At 49.4% G+C, this 23,555-nt stretch overlaps 1 protein-coding gene across 5 annotated transcripts in view; it reads right to left on the bottom strand.

The window, feature by feature from the left end:
* shf (WNT inhibitory factor 1) overlaps positions 1-23,555 on the bottom strand; it is a 412,546-nt gene that overhangs the window by 103,513 nt on the left and 285,478 nt on the right. For all 5 annotated transcript variants that reach the window (XR_016284440.1, XM_089553559.1, XM_089553558.1 and 2 more), the window contains one exon: positions 21,640-21,783. Coding sequence is in view for 4 of the 5 variants with exons in the window: in XM_089553559.1 (XP_089409685.1) it covers positions 21,640-21,783 (144 nt within the window). In the remaining variant the exon portion in view is untranslated. The remainder of the gene's footprint in view (positions 1-21,639; positions 21,784-23,555) is intronic.

Genomic DNA, 23,555 nt, shown 5'->3' with positions numbered 1-23,555 from the left:
GTTGATTTGGAGGAAAGGAAAGGCGCCTTACCAACTCTGTGGTTTAGTGGACACCTCAATAGCGCTTTAAGGTAATTCCGGCGTTCATTGAAGCGCTATGACATAGACAGCGTTGTGTACTGCGTTGATTTGGAGGAGAGGAAAAGCGCCTTACCAACTCTGTGGTTTAGTGGACACCTCAATAGCACTTTAAGGTAATTCCGGCGTTCATTGATGCGCTCTGACATAGACAGCGTTGTAGACTGCCTTGATTTAGAGAAAAGGAAAGGCGCCTTACCAACTCTGTGGTTTAGTGGACACCTCAATAGCACTTTAAGCTAATTCCGGCGTTCATTGATGTGCTCTGACATAGACAGCGTTGTAGACTGCGTTGATTTGGAGGAAAGGCGCCTTACCAACTCTGTGGTTTAGTGGACACCTCAATAGCACTTTAAGGTAATTCCGGCGTTCATTGATGCGCTCTGACATAGACAGCGTTGTAGACTGCGTTGATTTGGAGGAAAGGAAAGGCGCCTTACCAACTCTGTGGTTTAGTGGACACCTCAATAGCACTTTAAGGTAATTCCGGCGTTCATTGATGCGCTCTGACATAGACAGCGTTGTAGACTGCCTTGATTTAGAGAAAAGGAAAGGCGCCTTACCAACTCTGTGGTTTAGTGGACACCTCAATAGCACTTTAAGCTAATTCCGGCGTTCATTGATGTGCTCTGACATAGACAGCGTTGTAGACTGCGTTGATTTGGAGGAAAGGAAAGGCGCCTTACCAACTCTGTGGTTTAGTGGACACCTCAATAGCACTTTACGGTAATTCCGGCGTTCATTGATGCGCTCTGACATAGACAGCGTTGTAGACTGGCTTGATTTAGAGAAAACGAAAGGCGCCTTACCAACTCTGTGGTTTAGTGGACACCTCAATAGCACTTTAAGCTAATTCCGGCGTTCATTGATGCCCTCTGACATAGACAGTGTGGTAGACTGCGTTGATTTGGAGGAAAGGAAAGGCGCCTTACCAACTCTGTGGTTTAGTGGACATCTCAATAACACTAAGCTAATTCCGGCGTTCATTGATGCGCTCTGACATAGACAGCGTTGTAGACTGCGTTGATTTGGAGGAAAGGCCAGGCGCCTTACTAACTCCGTGGTTTAGTGGACACCTCAATAGCACTTTAAAATAATCCCGGCGTTCATTGATGCGCTCTGACATAGAAAGCTTTGTAGACTGCGTTGATTTGGAGGAAATGAAAGGCGCCTTACCAACTCTGTGGTTTAGTGGACATCTCAATAGCACATTAAGCTAATTCCGGCGTTCATTGATGCGCTCTGACATAGACAGCGTTGTAGACTGCGTTGATTTGGAGGAAAGGAAAGGCGCCTTACCAAATCTGTGGTTTAGTGGACACCTCAATAGCACTTTAAGGTAATTCCGGCGTTCATTGATGCGCTCTGACATAGACAGCGTTGTAGACTGCGTTGATTTGGAGGAAAGGAAAGGCGCCTTACCAACTCTGTGGTTTAGTGGACATCTCAATAACACTAAGCTAATTCCGGCGTTCATTGATGCGCTCTGACATAGACAGCGTTGTAGACTGCGTTGATTTGGAGGAAAGGAAAGGCGCCTTACCAATTCTGTGGTTTAGTGGACACCTCAATAGCACTTTAAGGTAATTCCGGCGTTCATTGATGCGCTCTGACATAGACAGCGTTGTAGACTGCGTTGATTTGGAGGAAAGGAAAGGCGCCTTACCAACTCTGTGGTTTAGTGGACATCTCAATAACACTAAGCTAATTCCGGCGTTCATTGATGCGCTCTGACATAGACAGCGTTGTAGACTGCGTTGATTTGGAGGAAAGGAAAGGCGCCTTACCAACTCTGTGGTTTAGTGGACATCTCAATAACACTAAGCTAATTTCGGCGTTCATTGATGCGCTCTGACATAGACAGCGTTGTAGACTGCGTTGATTTGGAGGAAAGGAAAGGCGCCTTACCAACTCTGTGTTTAGTGGACATCTCAATAACACTAAGCTAATTCCGGCGTTCATTGATGCGCTTGACATAGACAGCGTTGTAGACTGCGTTGATTTGGAGGAAAGGAAAGGCGCCTTACCAATTCTGTGGTTTAGTGGACATCTCAATAGCACTTTAAGCTAATTCCGGCGTTCATTGATGCGCTTGACATAGACAGCGTTGTAGACTGTGTTGATTTGGAGGAAAGCAAAGGCGCCTTACAAACTCTGTGGGTTAGTGGACACCTCAATATCACTTTAAGCTAATTCCGGCGTTCATTGATGCGCTCTGACATAGACAGCGTGGTAGACTGCGTTGATTTGGAGGAAAGGAAAAGCGCCTTACCAACTCTGTGGTTTAGTGGACACCTCAATAGCACTTTAAGCTAATTCGGGCGTTCATTGATGCGCTCTGACATAGACAGCGTTGTAGACTGCGTTGATTTGGAGGAAAGGAAAGGCGCCTTACCAACTCTGTGGTTTAGTGGACACCTCAATAGCGCTTTAAGGTAATTCCGGCGTTCATTGAAGCGCTATGACATAGACAGCGTTGTGTACTGCGTTGATTTGGAGGAGAGGAAAGGCGCCTTACCAACTCTGTGGTTTAGTGGACACCTCAATAGCACTTTAAGGTAATTCCGGCGTTCATTGATGCGCTCTGACATAGACAGCGTTGTAGACTGCCTTGATTTAGAGAAAAGGAAAGGCGCCTTACCAACTCTGTGGTTTAGTGGACACCTCAATAGCACTTTAAGCTAATTCCGGCGTTCATTGATGTGCTCTGACATAGACAGCGTTGTAGACTGCGTTGATTTGGAGGAAAGGCGCCTTACCAACTCTGTGGTTTAGTGGACACCTCAATAGCACTTTAAGGTAATTCCGGCGTTCATTGATGCGCTCTGACATAGACAGCGTTGTAGACTGCGTTGATTTGGAGGAAAGGAAAGGCGCCTTACCAACTCTGTGGTTTAGTGGACACCTCAATAGCACTTTAAGGTAATTCCGGCGTTCATTGATGCGCTCTGACATAGACAGCGTTGTAGACTGCCTTGATTTAGAGAAAAGGAAAGGCGCCTTACCAACTCTGTGGTTTAGTGGACACCTCAATAGCACTTTAAGCTAATTCCGGCGTTCATTGATGTGCTCTGACATAGACAGCGTTGTAGACTGCGTTGATTTGGAGGAAAGGAAAGGCGCCTTACCAACTCTGTGGTTTAGTGGACACCTCAATAGCACTTTACGGTAATTCCGGCGTTCATTGATGCGCTCTGACATAGACAGCGTTGTAGACTGGCTTGATTTAGAGAAAACGAAAGGCGCCTTACCAACTCTGTGGTTTAGTGGACACCTCAATAGCACTTTAAGCTAATTCCGGCGTTCATTGATGCCCTCTGACATAGACAGTGTGGTAGACTGCATTGATTTGGAGGAAAGGAAAGGCGCCTTACCAACTCTGTGGTTTAGTGGACACCTCAATAGCACTTTAAGCTAATTCCGGCGTTCATTGATGCCCTCTGACATAGACAGTGTGGTAGACTGCGTTGATTTGGAGGAAAGGATAGGCGCCTTACCAACTCTGTGGTTTAGTGGACACCTCAATAGCACTTGAAGCTAATTCGGGCGTTCATTGATGTGCTCTGACATAGACAGCATTGTAGACTGCGTTGATTTGGAGGAAAGCAAAGGCGCCTTACAAACTCTGTGGGTTAGTGGACACCTCAATATAACTTTAAGCTAATTCCGGCGTTCATTGATGCGCTCTGACATAGACAGCGTGGTAGACTGCGTTGATTTGGAGGAAAGGAAAAGCGCCTTACCAACTCTGTGGTTTAGTGGACACCTCAATAGCACTTTAAGCTAATTCGGGCGTTCATTGATGCGCTCTGACATAGACAGCATTGTAGACTGCGTTGATTTGGAGGAAAGGAAAGGCGCCTTACCAACTCTGTGGTTTAGTGGACACCTCAATAGCGCTTTAAGGTAATTCCGGCGTTCATGGAAGCGCTCTGACATAGACAGCGTTGTGTACTGCGTTGATTTGGAGGAGAGGAAAGGCGCCTAACCAACTGTGTGGTTTAGTGGACATCTCAATAGCACTTTAAGCTAATTCCGGCGTTCATTGATGCGCTCTGACATAGACAGCGTTGTAGACTGCGTTGATTTGGAGGAAAGGAAAGGCGCCTTACCAACCCTGTGGTTTAGTGGACACCTCAGTAGCACTTTAAGCTAATTCCGGCGTTCATTGATGCGCTCTGACATAGACAGCGTTGTAGACTGCGTTGATTTGGAGGAAAGGAAAGGCGCCTTACCAACTCTGTGGTGTAGTGGACATCTCAATAGCACTTTAAGCTAATTTCGGCGTTCATTGTTGCGCTCTGACATAGACAGCGTTGTAGACTGCGTTGATTTGGAGGAAAGGAAAGGCGCCTTACCAAATCTGTGGTTTAGTGGACCTCAATAGCACTTTAAGGTAATTCCGGCGTTCATTGATGCGCTCTGACATAGACAGCGTTGTAGACTGCGTTGATTTGGAGGAAAGGCCAGGCGCCTTACTAACTCCGTGGTTTAGTGGACACCTCAATAGCACTTTAAAATAATCCCGGCGTTCATTGATGCGCTCTGACATAGAAAGCTTTGTAGACTGCGTTGATTTGGAGGAAAGGAAAGGCGCCTTACCAACTCTGTGGTTTAGTGGACATCTCAATAGCACATTAAGCTAATTCCGGCGTTCATTGATGCGCTCTGACATAGACAGCGTTGTAGACTGCGTTGATTTGGAGGAAAGGAAAGGCGCCTTACCAAATCTGTGGTTTAGTGGACACCTCAATAGCACTTTAAGGTAATTCCGGCGTTCATTGATGCGCTCTGACATAGACAGCGTTGTAGACTGCGTTGATTTGGAGGAAAGGAAAGGCGCCTTACCAACTCTGTGGTTTAGTGGACATCTCAATAACACTAAGCTAATTCCGGCGTTCATTGATGCGCTCTGACATAGACAGCGTTGTAGACTGCGTTGATTTGGAGGAAAGGAAAGGCGCCTTACCAACTCTGTGTTTAGTGGACATCTCAATAACACTAAGCTAATTCCGGCGTTCATTGATGCGCTCTGACATAGACAGCGTTGTAGACTGCGTTGATTTGGAGGAAAGGAAAGGCGCCTTACCAATTCTGTGTTTTAGTGGACATCTCAATAGCACTTTAAGCTAAATCCGGCGTTCTTTGATGCGCTTGACATAGACAGCGTTGTAGACTGCGTTGATTTGGAGGAAAGCAAAGGCGCCTTACAAACTCTGTGGGTTAGTGGACACCTCAATATCACTTTAAGCTAATTCCGGCGTTCATTGATGCGCTCTGACATAGACAGCGTGGTAGACTGCGTTGATTTGGAGGAAAGGAAAAGCGCCTTACCAACTCTGTGGTTTAGTGGACACCTCAATAGCACTTTAAGCTAATTCGGGCGTTCATTGATGCGCTCTGACATAGACAGCGTTGTAGACTGCGTTGATTTGGAGGAAAGGAAAGGCGCCTTACCAACTCTGTGGTTTAGTGGACACCTCAATAGCGCTTTAAGGTAATTCCGGCGTTCATTGAAGCGCTATGACATAGACAGCGTTGTGTACTGCGTTGATTTGGAGGAGAGGAAAGGCGCCTTACCAACTGTGTGGTTTAGTGGACATCTCAATAGCACTTTAAGCTAATTCCGGCGTTCATTGATGCGCTATGACATAGACAGCGTTGTGTACTGCGTTGATTTGGAGGAGAGGAAAGGCGCCTTACCAACTCTGTGGTTTAGTGGACACCTCAATAGCACTTTAAGCTAATTCGGGCGTTCATTGATGCGCTCTGACATAGACAGCGTTGTAGACTGCGTTGATTTGGAGGAAAGGAAAGGCGCCTTACCAACTCTGTGTTTAGTGGACATCTCAATAACACTAAGCTAATTCCGGCGTTCATTGATGCGCTCTGACATAGACAGCGTTTAAGACTGCGTTGATTTGGAGGAAAGGAAAGGCGCCTTACCAACTGTGTGGTTGAGTGGACACCTCACTAGCACTTCAAGCTAATTCCGGCGTTCCGTGCAGCCTTTCACTACTTTAGTCGCTAAAGTCGCTCGTAATTTGCTTTCGCAACCTTCCGGGCTTAACCAAGCTAAGCCTCTGCCAATTTTTTAGATATGCTGATCATCCGAAATTTATCATGAGTTGACCAGCTAACTTCTGCTGCGAACCAGATTTTAAAGGTTGTTAGTGCCTGCTCTAAGGTTTTTACCAAAGACACCCTCAGACAAGACCATTAAAACTCGTTTTATCTGACGGACACGTGTGTTAAAAGTATGCTCCTGGGTCTTAGTCACCTTTTCCATGTGAATCTCCAAACCTGTGTTGCACGAATGTCACGAAAAAATTGGCGGGGGCTTAGCTTTGGTTAAGCCTGGTAGGTAGCGAAAGCGCGCAGCGCCTCCAACTGAAGGAACGCAGTGCGCCGCGTCTACAGGTCACGCGTGGCTACCGGATTTTTAAGGAAAGTTAATGGCGCAGTAATTCTCTGTCATCTTGGTGGACACCCTAACCGCACCGTAAAGGAAGGGAGGAACGCCACCACCCGTTCGGCGCGATGCCTTGTTGTTGCGACTGAAAGAACTTGTAGAACGCCGCCGGGCTCGCCATTCTGCGGCATAGGCGCGTTGCTTAGCCAACCGCTCTTGCCTTTCTCTTTCTTCATCTGTCTCCTCGGCACGGCGCCGGCGTTTGCGCGCAGCACGTCGCTCCAGCGACGCCTTGTACAACTCCTCAGACATGACTAAGCGGAGCGCGCCTGCGGCGCCCCTTGTATCCTCTCCTAGCGAGCGCCCTCACGCAGCGGGCGGAGGAGGCCGTCACGTGGTAGCCGCCGCGCCGAGCGAAGGAACGACTACGCCAAAGAGACGAGTTGGGGCCCCTGCTCTCCTCTGGTCGTGACGTCACGCTGTCACGTAGTCGTGCCACGTGACAGCGAAGGAACGACCTCCGCCGACGGCAGAAAAGTGCTAGCAATATTGCTTTCGCAATAAAAAGGTTTTGTGCCCTCTTTGTCGCTGGCCGTTGGTGAAAAAGAAAAATGAAGGTTCCGATCCGACCCGTTCCCAGAGCCCAAGAGAAGCGACAAGGAGGAGGATAAACTTTATTTTCGTCGACAGATGTATCTGACGGTGTGGGGTTATAGCCCCATCAAGTGGCCATGAGCCCGTGGCGTTCGGCGACTTCTAGGGCTCTTGTCACAACCCGGATCTGTGTGTCCGAGTCGGAGCTGAGCAATGCGGCCTCCCACTGGTCTGGATTCGAGAGCTGCAAGCCTCTAGGGGGGTAGTCCCGAGGGCAAGCCCAGAGTATGTGGGATAGAGTGGCATGTTGGCCACACATTTGACAGGAAGGGGAGTAGACCCCAGGGTATATGCGGGCATATATCGCGGGGTTGGGGAAGGTGTTCGTTTGGAGTTGCCTCCACGCAACTTCTTGGGGTTTGGTGAGAGAATTATGTGCGGGGGGATATAGAAGTCTACCTAAGCGGTAGTGCATGGTTATGTCATGAAATGTGACCATACGATCTCTCGCCGTCCGCAGGACGGGCGATACCACAACCCGGTCGACGAATCCTCGGGCATAATTGTGGGCCGCCTCGTTGCCTGGATGCGACGAGTGCGCAGGGACCCAAATCAATTGGATCGGGCGGAGTTGAAGTTTGGTGGAGTGGAGGAGAGAGAGGGTGACAGGGGAGACCCGGCCTTTGGCGAAACTACGAATCGCCGATTTAGAGTCGCTGAAGATGGTTTCTGCAGAGGTGGAGACCATCGCCAAGGCTATGGCCGCCTCCTCGGCCTCTTCAGGCGATCTGACGGGAATGGAGCACGCAACTAGCGGCCGTCCACAGTAGTTTACAACCGCGAGCGAAAAAGCTTCGCGGTCGGGGTATTCAGCGGCGTCGACATAGACTGCTGTCTGATCTGTTAAATGTTTTTTGTGCAGAGACTTAGCCCTGTGCTTGCGGCGAGCGACATGATACTCTGGGTGCATATTTTTAGGAAGAGGGGTAACGATAAGGTTACTGTGGATATGGTGTGGAAGCTGGACCCTGTCGGGTGCGGTTGTTTCGAAGCGTATTCCAAGCTTGTCGAGTATGTGACGTCCCGTGGAGGTGTGAGTGAGACGCTCGTACTGAGAAGTGAGATGAGCTTCCGAGAGCTCCGTCACAGTGTTGTAGACCCCTAATGCCAGTAGTTTATACGTGGGGGTCCGGTGGGGGAGATGAAGAGCCGCCTTGTAAGCCTGTCGAATAAGGCAGTCAACGCGGTCCTGTTCCTGGCAGCTAAGGTAGAGGTAAGGGAGGGTATATGTGAGGCGACTGATAACAAACGCCTGAACAAGACGTCGGAGGTCAGCCTCTCGCATGCCTCTATGTTTATTAGCAATGCGACGAATTAGACGAATGGTCTGCGATACAGAGACTAAGTTTAGCTAGAGTGTCGGTGTTTTTCCGAGTGCTCTGGATGAGGAGCCCCAATACCCTAATGGTGGATACTTCGCGTATGGGCTGACCACTAGCAGTAATGCAGATGGGAGGATGGCCGTGGAGGCCGGGTTGACCTCGGATGAGCAGCAGCTCGGATTTCTGAGGGGAGCACGAGAGGTCGGCTGCAGCTACATGGCGCTCAATGACATCGACCGCTTGTTGAAGTGCGCATTCGACCTCAGCATCGTTGGCTGTTGAAACCCAGAGGGTAATGTCGTCTGCGTATAAGGTATGGGATAGCCGGGGGATAGCGTCTAATTTAGAAGGTAGCGTGAGCAAGGCGACATTGAAAAGAAATGGCGAGAGAACGGATCCCTGGGGGGTGCCATTGCTACCGAGGTTTATAGGGTCTGAGAGGAGAGAGCTAAAGCTAAGTTCAGCTGTACGACCAGAGAGGAAAGTACGTATATACTCGTAGGCACGGTGACCAGGATTTAACAGGGAGAGGTTAGTGAGAATAGCTCGGTGCGAAACGCTGTCAAATGCTTTAGTTAAATCAAGCCCTAGAATAGCCTTTGTGCCCGCTCTGGTAGAGGGGCACAGTATCTCTCGTGAGAGCTGGATCATAATGTCTTGCGTAGAGAGATTTGAGCGGAAGCCAAACATGGTGCGAGGTAGGAGATGGTTATCTTCAACGTAATTATTGAGACGGTTGAGAATGACGTGCCCCATCAGTTTCCCAGCACAGGAAGTGAGGGAGATGGGGCGGAGGTTTTCGAGAGCTAGTTGTTTGCCTGGCTTCGGTATGAAAGTCACGCGTGCATGTTTCCATGCTGCGGGGATTTTACCCTCTCTCCAGCAATCATTCATAAAGGCAGTGAGGGCCTCAATGGACGGGTCATCTAAATTACGGAGAGTTTTGTTGGAAATGCCGTCCGGTCCCGGGGCAGAGTTAGGACGGAGCTGAGTGAGAGCGAATCTTACCTCAGCTTCCGAAATCTCCTGATCGAGGGCAGGGTTGGCACCGCCCATGTAGGGGGGGAGAGGGTCTGGGGAAGTAGTATTGAGATAGCGTACACGAAGTTCATCGAGAAGATCTTGGTCTGAGCAGGGGTGTTGATGGACTATGCGGGAAATGGTGTCTCGTTTGGATGTTTTGCAACCGTCTGGGTCTAAAAGGTAACGGAGAAGGTGCCAGGTGGGAGTTAGCCCGAGCTGTCCACGCATGTTGTCACAAACTTGACCCCATTTCTGGGTAGTCATTGCGATAGTGTGCGCCTCAATCTGTTTGTCTATCTGAGCTACTCTGCGCCGAAGCGTTCTATTGTGGCGCTGTTTTTTCCAATGGTTTTGAAGGCTTTCGCGGGCCTGCCATAGGTGAAGGAGACGGCTGTCTGTATTGGATTGATCAGCCGTGATAGGTGATTCTTGAGTAGTAGCAGAGACATCTGCCTGCAGTTTGGAGATCCACTCGTCCAGGTTATTAATCCGGGTAGGGGCGTTCTGAGCACGTAGGGAACGAAACTTGTCCCAATCCGTGATTAGGGTCGGGCGACCTCTCCGGCGGAACGGGGACATGCTGAGGGTGGTCGCGAGGAGGTAGTGGTCGCTGCCGAGGGTATTCCCAGTGTTCAGCCACTGATCGAACCGTACGTTTTTGCAGAATGTCAGATCAGGTGAAGTGTCAACAGACACGCTGTTTCCTACGCGGGTGGGAGTGTGAGGGTCAGTAACAAGGGTGAAGCCCAGTTCCTGTGCTCGCAACCACAGAGTGTTACGCTTTCGGTTGGCGGTGCGGTAACCCCAAGCGGGGTGGTGGGCATTGAAATCTCCTACAATGAGGAGACCAGAATGGTGCGCAAACCTGTTGACCAGAGAAAGAAGGGTGGTGAAGTTGCGTCTTCTGTCTCTTGGAGGGCTATAAAGGTTAAGAATGAAGAGGCTTTGGTCGCCCCTTTTACGAGGGAGGAGTTCGAGCAAGACGCAGTCTACCCCAACGTCGTCTAAGGAGTGTCAGGTTGCGTTGAACCAAAAAGGCCGTCAGGTTGCGTTGAACCAAAATAGCGGTGTCGGGAGTGGTGACATCTAGGGGGGAGTATGGTTTATAGCCAGGTAGTTTCACGGGGCCATGAGTTTCCTGAAGGGCGATGATATCAGGGGGGATGTCGGAACTTTGGACATACTGCTGCAGGTTGCCTCGCTTGCGGCGAAACCCTCTGCAGTTCCATTGCCACACATTAAGTAGGTGGCGGGGCGCCATGGTGAAGTGTGGGTGAAGCTAAAATGGGTAGGGTGGTGGGAGCGTGCGGCAAGCGACCGTATGGTTTAACGCGCGTCGTGTGGAGGGCGGCCGTTGCGTCTCCCCTAACTTCAAGGCCTGTGACGCGTGTTTGGATCTGTTGCATGAGGGTGTTAAGTTGTTGTTGGATTTGCTGCTGCATTTGTTGTTGGAATTGGATCATTTGCTGTTGGATTTGTTGGGAGAACTCAGCAAATTTCGCTTCGAGCTTAGCATCAATTTTAGCCTCTAATTTTTCCTCTAGGCGAGCCTCAAAATCCTCAAGGTCGGCAAAATTAACGTAGCGTTCTGAGCGGGAGGTAGCTTTCCGCTTAGAGGGAGGACTAGGGGTAGTATCTTTGGGTTGCGGGGGAGTAGATGGGGGCGCCTGAGGTGAGATGGTAGGAACAGGTTGAAGTGGTAGAGTGGCATTTGTTTGAGGTGGTGGATCGTGTGCAAAGGGTGGACGCTTTAAGGAAGCGTTTTGTTGTTGGAGTCTATGATTGCTAGCTTTAAGGGCTGTTATCGCGTCGCGCAGGGCTTGCAGCCCTGAATCACGAGACTGAGATTGCTGAGAGTGAGAAGCCGCAGCTGCCCAGCTCACTTGGTTTTTTGTGGAGGGCTCTCGGTGAGGAGACGACTTGGAGTCCAGGGGTGGGAAGGACTGGGAGCGATTCCGGCTGGAGCGCCGGTAAGAGGAGGAGGAGCGGTTAGAATCCATTTTGGCCGAGGTGTTTCCAGACCCTTGGCGACGGGTCCGGGATCGGGAACGATGGGAGGTGGAGGCACTGTCTGAGTCAGCTTGTAGCTGGCGTTTCAGTACGGCAGCAGGCACTTTGTAGCGGCGTTTACACTTGGAGCAACCAGTCTGGTGAGGACCAGAACAAACTATACAAGTGGGGGTGCATTCATGGGTTTCGTCAGGGTCGCAAACTCCGCAGTGAGGACACTTGGAGAGCTTGGGAGACAGGCAAACGTCCTCTCGGTGTCCCGTTTTGCGACAGTTAAGGCAGGCTTCCACCTTGTTCTTGAAGATGTAGCAGCGCACAGCACTTCCTGCGTAGGAGACTTGGCGGGGGACCTTTGTCCCTGCGAAAGTGATGACAATAGATTGGGTCTGGCCTAAACGGCGGGCGTAGAGAATGCAGTGTTCTGGATTCTGGGGTATCAAGTACTCCATGATTTCCTCCTGGGTCTCATCCACATACTGGTGGTGAATGATACCTCGGACGTATGCGCCTGGTGGGGCCAAATAGGTGGCAACTGGGTAGCTTGTCGGACCCAGGATGATTTCCTGTAGCTTCGTGTAAGTGATGGCGCGGTCCCGGTTCGGGGTGCTAAAGGTGAGGGTGTTGTGAACGAAATTCACCCGAAGGCGGTCCTCTGCGGTATCGGAGTAAGTCAAAAGAAAGGCTTGAGGTGATTGCTCTGCGAAGAGCGTTCTCGCTCCAGGAACGCAGATTGAGGCCCCCGCGAGGGCGAATGATGACTTTAAAGTCGTCAAGAGGGTGACGTGGCAGTGACGGTGCACCTCGAGGTAGCTTACAAGACGTGGAGGGAGGTAGCTGCTGGGACGCGGTATGCTGGGCGGACGCGGAAGGCGTCTCAGTCAGCGGTGGCTTGGGAGTGCGTTTCGATGAAGAAGCGGCGGAGCCGCGTTCTTAGCAGCGGGCTACGTAGGTCCAGTCCGTGGGTATATAATCTTGAGGGGCTAGATCCTCCCCCTCCACGGTGACGACGTCCATGCTTGGCGAAGCACTGGGCCCGGCTGCGAAGCAGAGCCTATCGCCAGCGGCGGTAGGCTTAGCGAGGCTGGCGCTGGACTCGGTGGAAACAAGTGTCCATGCAGGTCACAAAAACGGAGTGCCGGTCCCGAAATCGGGCTGGGCAGGTGCCGAGCACCTTCGTGAACTTCGGGAGACAATAAGATTCGGCGGAAGGTCAAAAGTCGGTCAAAAAAGCAGAAATGGCCGGAGCCCATACGCACACGCGTCTGCACACCAGGCCAGGAACGCCGACCCCCAAGAGAAGCGACAAAAAAGACTGAGATGATCCCAGAGGCTGAAAAATTGCCTGCCAACACGGTGCTTTCAGCGCCCAGCAGCCGAGCGCCGTAACCACTGAGCAACCGCGGCGGGGTGCATGTGAACGAGTGCAACAAATGTTCGCCGCTGTTTAACCGCATTATCGGCACGGGGAAATCCAGGCGCGAGAGAGAACTGCTTCAAGAATATTTAATCATAAAGAATTAGTGGTCCTGCATAAGTCTGCCCTTATCGCATAGAAAGAGTGGTGGCTTTCATCGGCGATGGAATGACGACCGGACTTGATTTTTACGTTTGCATGTGCGCTTGCGCGACAAGATGGCTCTTGAGTATGCGTGGATGAGCAAAAAAATAAATCGGTTGTAAGTCCGGCGACAGTGTGCCTTCTTCTGGTCCAGTGTCTTGGTTTTAATGCGAGAGTGGCGTGCACAGGACCTGTCAGTGTCGGCAGAGCGTGTCCTTGGTGCTGTGCTAGTGGTGCACAGCATACCTTCACAGCAAAATTCATACTCGATTTTTCAGTAGGGTAGCGGAGCTAAGCCACTGCCAATTTTATATACACCACAAACCACACAAGGCTTGTTACATGAACTCGATAGAGTCGAGTCGAGCTTGCTTGTCGAGTAGAAAACCTGTTGTTGGGTTCATGTCAACGCTGTCGGGTCGAGTAAAATAAGCCGCAGAGCGAGTCAAGTTAACTCGCCTGCGGGTGGTAGGTTAACTCGCTTAGCGGGAGGGGAGAGGATAGATGCGAACCTGTTTTTCGCCTGCGCCGTCGCGCCTCCGAGACAGCGGTGCTGAGCCGCCATCTTGGAGGCTGCCACTGCCGTCTCTCGTTTGCGCTGTTTGACGCTTGGCGACGCTGGAGTTGAAGCGGTATCGAATCACTAAAATCGAGTTCATGTAAACACGCAGTCGTCGAGCTGGGCTGACCTAGGTCAACTCCATCCCCTGACTCGACCCGCCGCTGTCGGGCTCATGTAAACGCCGTTACAGATGGCGATGTGCAATCGCTACTGCGCATCAGAGGGAGAGAGAGAGGGAGCCTGTCGGCGAGGCGATGGAGAGCGCGCGGCGGCGGCTGCGGCGGCGGCCCCGGTGCGCCAGCTGTGCGCCATGTGACGTCACCCGCTCCTCGCGCATGCGCAGCTTGGCCTTTCCAGAGCTCCGCGAAATGGCTCGGCGACTAGCGTAGTGTTGTTTCGCAACAAAATTCTTCATCTACATCATCCTCATCAGGTTTTCTTAAGCGCCATTTCCGTCTTGCTCCATCTTATGTAAAATTGCTCGCGTAAAAATCAATTCTATGATCCAGATTGGAATATGCATCCATCTGGAGCCCACATCAAGTGTACCTAATCACTGCACTGGAAGCAGTTCAAAACGATTCATTCATGCCGCATATTCATGCGACGTGAGTGTTTCGTCATTGAAAGCAAAATCTTTACTTGCACCCCCCTAATTAACGTCTCCGCACGCCATGCCTTGCCCTTTATCACAAGCTTTTTTTTATTCTCTGCTCAGTCAAGGACCGTATATCACACCCGAAGCACGCATATTGATTGTAAAACATTTTATTTGCCGGAAAGAGCTTGGTAAGAGGTCGCGTTAAGTGGTCGAAAGTACGCAGCCCTAGACGACTTTGTCAGCCCACTCCACCGCCAAAACTTGCGTTCTGGGGTCAGAGCTAGCCAGCACGGTCTCCCACCGCTCGAGAGAAGGAGCGGTAACTAGATCACCCTGAGGAGGCTCTATTTTGCAGTCCCACAGGATGTGATCGTAGGTGGCTCGCTGGCCACAGTGTTTACAGTTTGGGTTGTAAAGATCTGGATAAATGTGCGCGAGGAGTGATGGGGTGCGTATCGATCTCGTCTGTAGGCGACACCACGTAACCTCTTGTTCTTTAGTCAGGCTTTTGTCCGGAGGCGGGAAAATTCTCCTCTCTAGTTTAAAATGATTGGAGAGATCATGATATGTGATCATCGAGTCCTTCGTGAAATTCAGGGAGGCAGACTCATTCACAGCCAGGTCGACGAAACCTCGGGCTTTAGTGTGGGCGGCCTCGTTCCCCGGATTCCCCGAATAAGCTGGGACCTATATCAGTTCGGAATAATTTGGTGGTAATTTGGTTGCGTTAAGGATTCTAAGGGAGGTGGTTGTAATTCGCCCTTTTGCGAAATTATTGATACCCATTTTGGAATCGCTGAGGATGATGCTCTCTTGGGTATGCGCTAGGGCGAGCGCTATAAGCCGCCTCTTCTGCCGTTTCAGAGGATTTCGTTTTGATTGTTGCCGAGACGATGTGGTCACCATTCTCGTTCACAGCCACAATTGCAAAGGCATTGGAATGTTTGTATTCTGCCGCATCTACATAAAGTGTTCTAGCGCACTGTCCGTATTTATTATGTAAGGCTTTGGCTCGTGCTTGTCTTCTACCCTCATGGTGTAAGGGGTGCATGTTTTTGGGAAGTGGTTTGATTAGTAGGGCCGGCCTATAGTCGCGGGGTAAGTCTACTTTAGCATCTTTATTCGTAGGTTGAAAGTTAATTCCGAGCCTGGTAAGAATACTCCTGCCAGTCCTCGAATTGGCTAATCTCGCTGTTTGAGCCATTAAATGGGCTTCTTTCAGTTCTTTGTAGGTGTTATGTATCCCTAACCTCATAAGCCTTTCGGTTGAGGTATTTAGTGGGAGTCCTAACGCAGCCTTATAGGCGTGCCGTATCATGCTATCCAATTTGTCCCTTTCTGCTTTCGCTAATTTGAGATAAGGGGTGGCATAGAGTATCCTGCTTAGCGCAAAGGCCTGCACTAGTTGGCATAAATCTCTTTCCCTCACCCCTTGTCTGCGATTAGCTATGCGGCGGATTAATCGCGCCGTCGCTTCTACCGTGCGTTTTAGCGTAGTGAGTGTGTCAGTATTCTTTCCATTTGTTTGTAAATGCAACCCCAGTATGCTCATGGTTTGTACCTCTTTGACAGATCGTCCATTAACATAGACGTTTATTTGCGGGGGGGGGGGGGGGGGGGAGTCGTGTTACGCCTACCTCTGTTTACGACGACGGATCACGAAGAGTTCAGATTTTTGCTCAGAACAAGTGAGGCCGGATTCCCATGCGCATGCCTCAATGATGTCCACTGTTGCTTCGAGTGTGTCTTCTATGTACCCTTCGCATCCTTTGGTTACCCAAAGTGTGATGTAGCCTTCTCATCCTTTGGTTACCCAAAGTGTGATGTCATCTCTACAGAACGTGTGTACAGAACGTCTGGTATTTGTGCCAGTTTGGGGGGAATTTTGATGAGGGAGAGGTTAAAAAGTAAAGGGGACAGGACGGAGCCCTGTGGCGTTCCTTTCAACAGAATGGAAAGCTGGGCTAGTTGTAGGTTGTTCATAATGAAAATTTGTGGGCGCGGACAAACAAAAGACACGGTGAAGAAACCACAGGACAAGCGCTTTTTTCACAACTAATTTAATGGGAAGGCAACAAACACTTAAATATGAAAATATATCACAGGTAGGTACAGATAAAAACAGTTAAGATTCGATGTTATGACTGAACAAACTCAAAATTTACGCAGATAACCTATTTCCTTTTTCGTGAGCGATACTGACGGCTTACTCACGCAATTACCGTGCGAGGCAATGTGGAAAGCTTCCATCACCTCCCTGATTCAGGGTGACGGAGTAGAACCTCTGTTGCCACAAAGATAGGCCGGCAATTATTGCATTCTTGGAGGTGTTCCCTAACCCCTGAGGCACTGCCATTGTTGTGCTCTTTAAGTCGAATGTTCAAGGCGTTCCTTTACTTCCTAGTGTGATTGGGGCAGACTCTATTGTTCCGACCGTTATCGCTGCTGTTCTGTTAGTGAGGAACGATCGGATGTAGTTGTACGTCCTTTCTCCGGGATTGATTTCTGAGAAGTTTGTCAAAATGGCTTTGTGGGTGACATTGTCGTAAGCTTTAACAAGGTCTAAACCCAATATTGCTTTCGTTCCTGTTCCCTCGTCAGCTTCAATTATGTCCTTGTTAAGCTGCAGGAGTATGTCCTGGGTGGATAGTTGGGCCCTGAACCCTAACATTGTTTCAGGTAGGAGGTTCAAGTCCTCCGCATAGTTTTGGAGCCTGTTGAGGATGACATGCTCCATGAGTTTGCCTAGGCATGATGTTAATGAAGTTGGGCGCAGATTCTCAGAGCTGACTTTCTTACCCGCTTTAGGAATAAAATTGAATTTCGCGTGTTTCCACTCTTGTGGTATGTTGCCTGCATGCCAGTGTTTGTTCATAGTAACCGCCGCGATCGACGTTGCGTCTAAGTTCCTGAGAGTCTTATTTGTTACTTTGTCTGGCCCTGCCGCAGATGTGGTCCGCAGTTTTCCAATTGCGTACCAGACCTCTGCGTCTGTGATGTCTGCGTCTAAATTTGGGTTAGGAGCATATCTCACCGTGCCAGTCATCCACTTGAAGTTGCGCGCCTACCATCACACACTACTACGTTTTCTGCTTCCTTCTTTTTCGAGCAGCTGTATACAGACTGGAACGGCCTACCTTACGACATCGTCGCCTTCGCTTTTTAATCGTCTTTTAAAGTTTGTGGAACTGATCACTTTCAATGTTAACTAATCTTCGCCGTTTGTTTTCTTATAATCAGCTGTAATACCACCCCTTATGTAACACCCGTTTAAATGATGTGGGGGGGGGGGGGGGCGGCTTTAAAGTACAACTGCGTTTGTTTTACAAATCGGCAAGCTTAAAGGTGTCGAATGTGTGAAACTTGCTGGTAAAACATGTGAAGTGCCTTTTGGGTAGCATTTTAAAATGGCTGCGTAATCGCCCATTAAAATCGCGACTGCCTTCAAGGTTCTGTGAAATTAAAGGGAAAAGCGCGAATTTGCTAAAATTTGAATAACTAATCACTTTCTAACAAATGCAATAAGAAAATTCAGGGGGCACTTTGGCTCTCTAAAGTGCTGCAAGGCGAAAGCTTTTCCTGGAGCACTGTTTGTTTTTATTTATATTTTATATTTTTCATATTTTATGTTTTTTTTTTTCATTTCATTTTGTTGTTTCCTTTTATTGTTTTATTTTTTATTTGTTATTATTGTTTATTTTGCATATTTTATTATCTTTTTTGTTCTTTTGTTAGATTTATGGTTTTTATTTTTATGTTCTTATTTCCATTTTTTATTCCTTTTATTTGGTTTATGAAAGCCATGCATTCACTAGATGCGCCTCTATTCGTGCTCAAACCCTCAGCCTTCGTGGCGGAGTGGTAGCGCCTCCGCTTCAAATGCCAAAGGCCCTGGTTCGATTCGCCGCCTCGACGCAGTTTCTTTTTAAGCAGTGACGCCGAAACGCGGACAAATCTGCCGAGACGGCTGCTAACGACAGTATGGGGCTTTAAAGGCTTTCGCCTTAATTTTGCCCCTCCGCGGTGGCTCAGTGGCTACGGCGCTTGGCTGCTGACCCGGAAGACGCGGGTTCGAACACGGCCACGGCGGCCGAATTTCGACGGGGGCGAAATTCTAGAGGCCCGTGTGCTGTGCGATGTCAGTGCACGTTAAGGAACCTCAGGTGGTCGAAATTTCTGGAGCCCTCCACTACGGCGTCCCTCATAGGCTGAGTCGCTTTGGGACGTTAAACCCCAAGAAACAAATAAACAATAAAATAATTTTGCTGGGGATATTCTTGAAGCAGCGTCCTTTACAGGTATCAACTTCATTCAACGCCCCTTACAGTTAAAGGGACGCAACGCTATAAATTTTTTTAGTAAAATACGATAGTTGGGCAGATTATGGCTTTGATGCCGCTTGTCCGAAGCGAAAGGTGCATTTATTGCTGAGAGATTTGAATTCCCACCGCTATGATTCAAACTAGGGGCACTCTGATGACGAAATAGGGCAAGAGGGACGTCAAGCGGTAGAAACGGAAACGAGGACTCCGTGGCTGCAGCCGGCGAGCGCTGCGCTCCCGCCTGGCAGCGGCCGAAGTGAAAGCCGGCCGGACGTCACTTCGTTTACGCTTGCACCAACATTACGATGGATGCCGACGAGGAAGAACTCCAATCAGGGACCTCAACTCCACACAGCGTTCTGAGGCTGCGGGTCTGGCAAAAAAGCACCGAGAAGTCGCCCAGCCACCGTCACGACTGATGAGCAGCGACTGGTACGTGCGTATGCTGCAGTAATGGTTATGCAGCGGAGCGTCTGGACACGTTGACGAAGCGAACTCGCCGAGCGGTGCGTTTGCTATAGCATGGAGGCACGTTGAACATACGCAGCTCTTTTTCCTCGTTCGAGGAGCACTTGGAGGTCTCCGCCCCTGTAAATGGACAGCACGCAGAAGGCACGGCTGCGAAGCACCCCACGAAGCCCAGCTGGCCATTATTCAGGTTTTTCTATCTTCGCCATGAGTGGCTTCAAAATAAAACTTGGCATCGGTCAAACCCGTTTGTCGGCACCTTTGTCAGCCTGAGTGTCTTTTTACTCCTTTTTACTTGCGAAACTGCGCTCTGGCGGCGATACCTGTACTTTAATTCTCCTGCCTACGGGAGCTTTGTTTTGACAATTTGACAGTCTTGACAATTTCTCAGTTAAGAACTCTTCGGCTAGCGCTGGAGGCACATAACGGAATTCATCTTGAACCTCAGTTTTTTGTAACACCGCAGCTACCAAAAAACCCATATCACCTTCGGCACATGACAATGAGAGCATCAAAAGCAAGAACAAATTACGTGCTCAAAACAATTAGATACCAAACGACTACCTTTTCGAATGAAAACACAAAATTTCATGACCACCACTATCAATGCAAAAGTCGAAAAATATACACGAGAAAACTGATTGCACTGTTGATATATCCCGTAAATTGGTAACAGTTAACATGATTATATTTTTTTTCCTCCCTGTAATCTAACAGCATGCTTCTCAACAAATTTGAAGATACTGTTAGATTGCTGTACAGTTCTTGTTTTGTTTTTAACATTCCAACAAGTGTCATGGTGACCGCTACAATTATTTTATTTGTTTATTTTGTGTGTACATATGCTGAATGCAATTTGCTTACCCCAGGGAGGAAGGCCATCGTCAGGCACCAGGCCTTTTGGCCTCCTTCCTGAAGTGTATGTAGAGAGTCTAGTGCACTGCACGGGCTCGGGCCGGCCCAAAAGCCCGGGCCGGGCCCGGCCTGCGGGCCGTGCCGGGCCAGGACATGATTTGTTTTGCCGGGCTGGTGTCCGGCTGGTGTCCGACTATTCATTCACTATTGCAGAGTGAAGTACACAACTGCGGCATTGCAGCAGGGACACGGTTGAGCTATGGGTTGTAGTGCGCGATGAAAAAAAGCTAAGCTTCATTCATTGACTTATTCGTTTCCCTATTTCCACGCCGCGGTGGCTTAGTGGTGAAGTTTCTTGACTACTGAGCCGGGGAATCAGGGTTTGCTGCTAGCCTCGGCGGCCGCATTTCCAGTTATGCGGCAAGCATGACAGCCATGTACTTTGTAGTATCATTGCTCACTGAAGAAAACCAGGCGGTCGAAATGATCCGGAGCCCTTTGCTTTGGTATCTCTCACAGTCAGTCTGACTCCCCTTAGGCCCTTAAGCCCCAAAAACATAGCTTTTATTTTATAGCTATATTTTTCTCATGAGAGCAAATTCACAAACTAAAGCGCGTTTGGTTTTCTTTTTAATCAGCTGAGCGGAACATCTCGTAAATGAAATAGCCGCAGAAGCTCGCGAGAGTTTGTAAATCTCTTCTCATAAGCACATCTATCCCTCCTCGCTTCTTCAGCTTGGTTATCATGGCAAGTGTTTTCCCCTGTAAGTTATCACATGGTTCGCGCGTTATTTCTGCTCCATCATTATGAGTAAAATTCAACCGGCCTTAATTGGCCATTGATCGTTCGTCATCCAAAAACATACCTATACACTATTAAAATGCATTCGGGAAGAACATATAAGTTTAGGACGCTTATAGTCTTCAAACACACACCGTGAAACACTCAAGCCTTCTAGCTTTTCGTTTCTGCTGAAAGGCGACCAGTTCGGCTATGAGTTCAACCTGTGAGATCGCGTTCATTAAAAAAATGTCATCCCACTGCTTGCTAGGCAGCTTTAATGTTTATACTTCGCGGGCGGCAAAATATAACTGATTAAAATCATGGGGCAATGCAAAGTAGTCTATTACGCTCGTATGCAGCCCTTTTTATTTGGCTCTCGGAACTTCCGAGTTTATTTTTGCGCACCTACACGAGATCACTGTCCAGAAGACGGGCCTGGCGAGCACTACTCTTAATCACTTCCTTCTGGGTGAAAAAGAACCAACTTTCTGCAAGCCGAACAGTGGTTTCAGAACCTTTGTCGGCCAGTTTCTTATCGGTCCAGTAGCAGTCTACTTGATCAGAAGGAGCAGTATAGCTGAAGCGTTACTGTGAAACGGGCCGTGCCGGGCCCGGGCTGGGCTTCACTCCGGGATTCACGGGTCGGGCCGGGCTCGCTAGAGCGATAATATAGCGGGCCTGGGCCGGGCCCAGGCTTGAAGCCGTAGGCCTGGGCCGGGCTCGGGCTTCAGGTCTCGGGCCCAGGCCGGGCTTGGGCTTCAGATTGAGGCCCGTGCAGTGCTCTAGTAGAGACACTTCAAAATAAATATTTTCCAAACTCAAACTTTTCACGCTGAGAAGGAGTGGTGTTTAGGAGCTGGTATTCTATCCACACCCTTCAACACTGCAAATCCCAACCAGGCTTCAGGCGACACCGAGGGCCCCGCATGCAAGGGAGGAATCCCCCACGAATTCCTCTACACAGGATGTGGCATTAAAGAGACTACTCACGGTTGTCAGCGCACTGCTTCTGCAGCCGCAGCCGGATGGGTGTGCCGCTCAGGTATCGGCCCCTCTCGTTCTGGATCCGCAGACCGATTCCGAACGAAGCGGTTCCCGTCACGTTGCCCAGGCACGGCAGGAACACCTGGAACACTGCGCGCGCAGAGAACACCGTCGTCATTCACTCAGGTTGGACGCATGAACCACACTCTGCAGTCACGTGGGAGGAAGCACTTTTCAGCCGCGTGGGGCCGTTGCTGAGAGACGCCACCGGCTGAGATCGTCTTATCTACAATACCGGGGAAGAGGGTCGCTGGATTTGCCAAGTAAAACTTGGTGCATTCGCTGCGGTTCGCGAAGCCCTCCTTCTCGTCCTCTTCCAGCCGCCAGAAACTTGCTAAACGGCGGGATGGGCTGCTACAATGGGCGCAACCTAGTGATGCAAAACTATCGGAAAATTGACTATCGACAGTATCGATAGTTTTTTTGAAACAATCGATAGCGTAAAAAACTATCGATAGTGCTACTATCGATAGAATATCGATAGTAATATCGATAGTCTACTATCGATAGTAATACTATCAATTCTACTATCGGTAGTATTACTCGCGATAGTACCGCTATCGATAGTCTTGCTATCGATAGCGCTACTATCGCGAGTAACACTATGGATAGTAACAATATTGATATTATTATGCATTTGCTGGCCAGCGGTATAACCAAAACATTTGCGATACCTGATTCGTTTCACGGTCTCATGAGAATTAACGTTCCTAAAAGACTCAAGCTATGAGGGATGCCGTAGTGGAGGTCTCCGAGTAATAGAATGGAAAGTTGGGCGAGTTGGTATACGTTCATTTTGGGTGGAAAAAACAGCGCAAAAGGGACGGAAGACAAAGATGAAGGAAACCACTCCAGCGCTCGTCCGTGTGGTTTCCTTCATCTTTGTCTTCCGTCCCTTTCGCGCTGTTTTCTCCGAGTAAATTTCGACCAGCTGTGGTTCTTTAACATGCACAGCGACAGTTCGGAAAAAATGCCTGCAACTGCATCCGATGAAAGAACAAACAGCACAAGCTGTGCTGGCTTACACGACACCGTCGTGCACAGCAGACGTCGTCTTGCTGACGTAACCCCTGCAGAAATGCTTTTCGCACACATGCTTCGCAACTAGGACATTCGCACGCTAACATTTCACCCAGCAGCTTTACGTATGGAACGTCGGCAGGGCTCGGTGACGCGTAGGCCACGAAAACCGGCGAGTCTTGTCAGGTACTCATACCATCGCCTCCATACCACACGCTCGGGAAGACAAGTTTAGGATGCAGTGGGTACGCGTGGTTGATTTTATAGAATCGATAAAACTATATATAACAAATATTATCGATACGGCTATCGATTGTACTATCAATAGAACTATCGAAAGTACTGTCGATACTATTATCTAAAGTACTAACTATCGATAGTACTATGGATAGTGAACTATCGATAGTACTATCGATAGTCTTTTTTATCATCGATAGTTCGATAGTGAACCAACTATCGATAGTATCGATAGTACTATCGATAGTTTTGCATCACTAGCCCAACCACTTCTCTCCTGCGGCGTTGCCCTTACCCTGGTGGAGAGGCGCACGGGAGCGAGAGTGGCGGAGGAGCCGGGAGCGAGGTTTCTCATTTTTGGTCGATTACGAAGAAGCTTGTTTTGTCTGTGGGTCCCAGAACGACCAGTGCGTGCTGCTTCAAGTCTTGGAGCAGCGAACAGCGTTTTCAAAGTGCGGAATGTTGCCAGCTTGGCGGGCGGTCCCTCGTTTGAAATGCCGTCCTTCGTTCTTTGTGCTCTCTTTTGTCAAAGGGCGCAAAGAAGGGCTAACACCAAATTTTAGAAGCGGCGAGGGCCCAAAAACGAATTCCCGATCAGCGCAGCT

The sequence above is a fragment of the Amblyomma mixtum genome, chromosome 7, assembly GCF_055824585.1.
Source record: "Amblyomma mixtum isolate Tamu chromosome 7, ASM5582458v1, whole genome shotgun sequence".
Lineage (NCBI taxonomy): Eukaryota > Metazoa > Arthropoda > Arachnida > Ixodida > Ixodidae > Amblyomma > Amblyomma mixtum.
The sequence above is the reverse complement of the archived record's forward strand: the minus strand, read 5'-3'. Positions and strand labels throughout refer to the sequence as shown.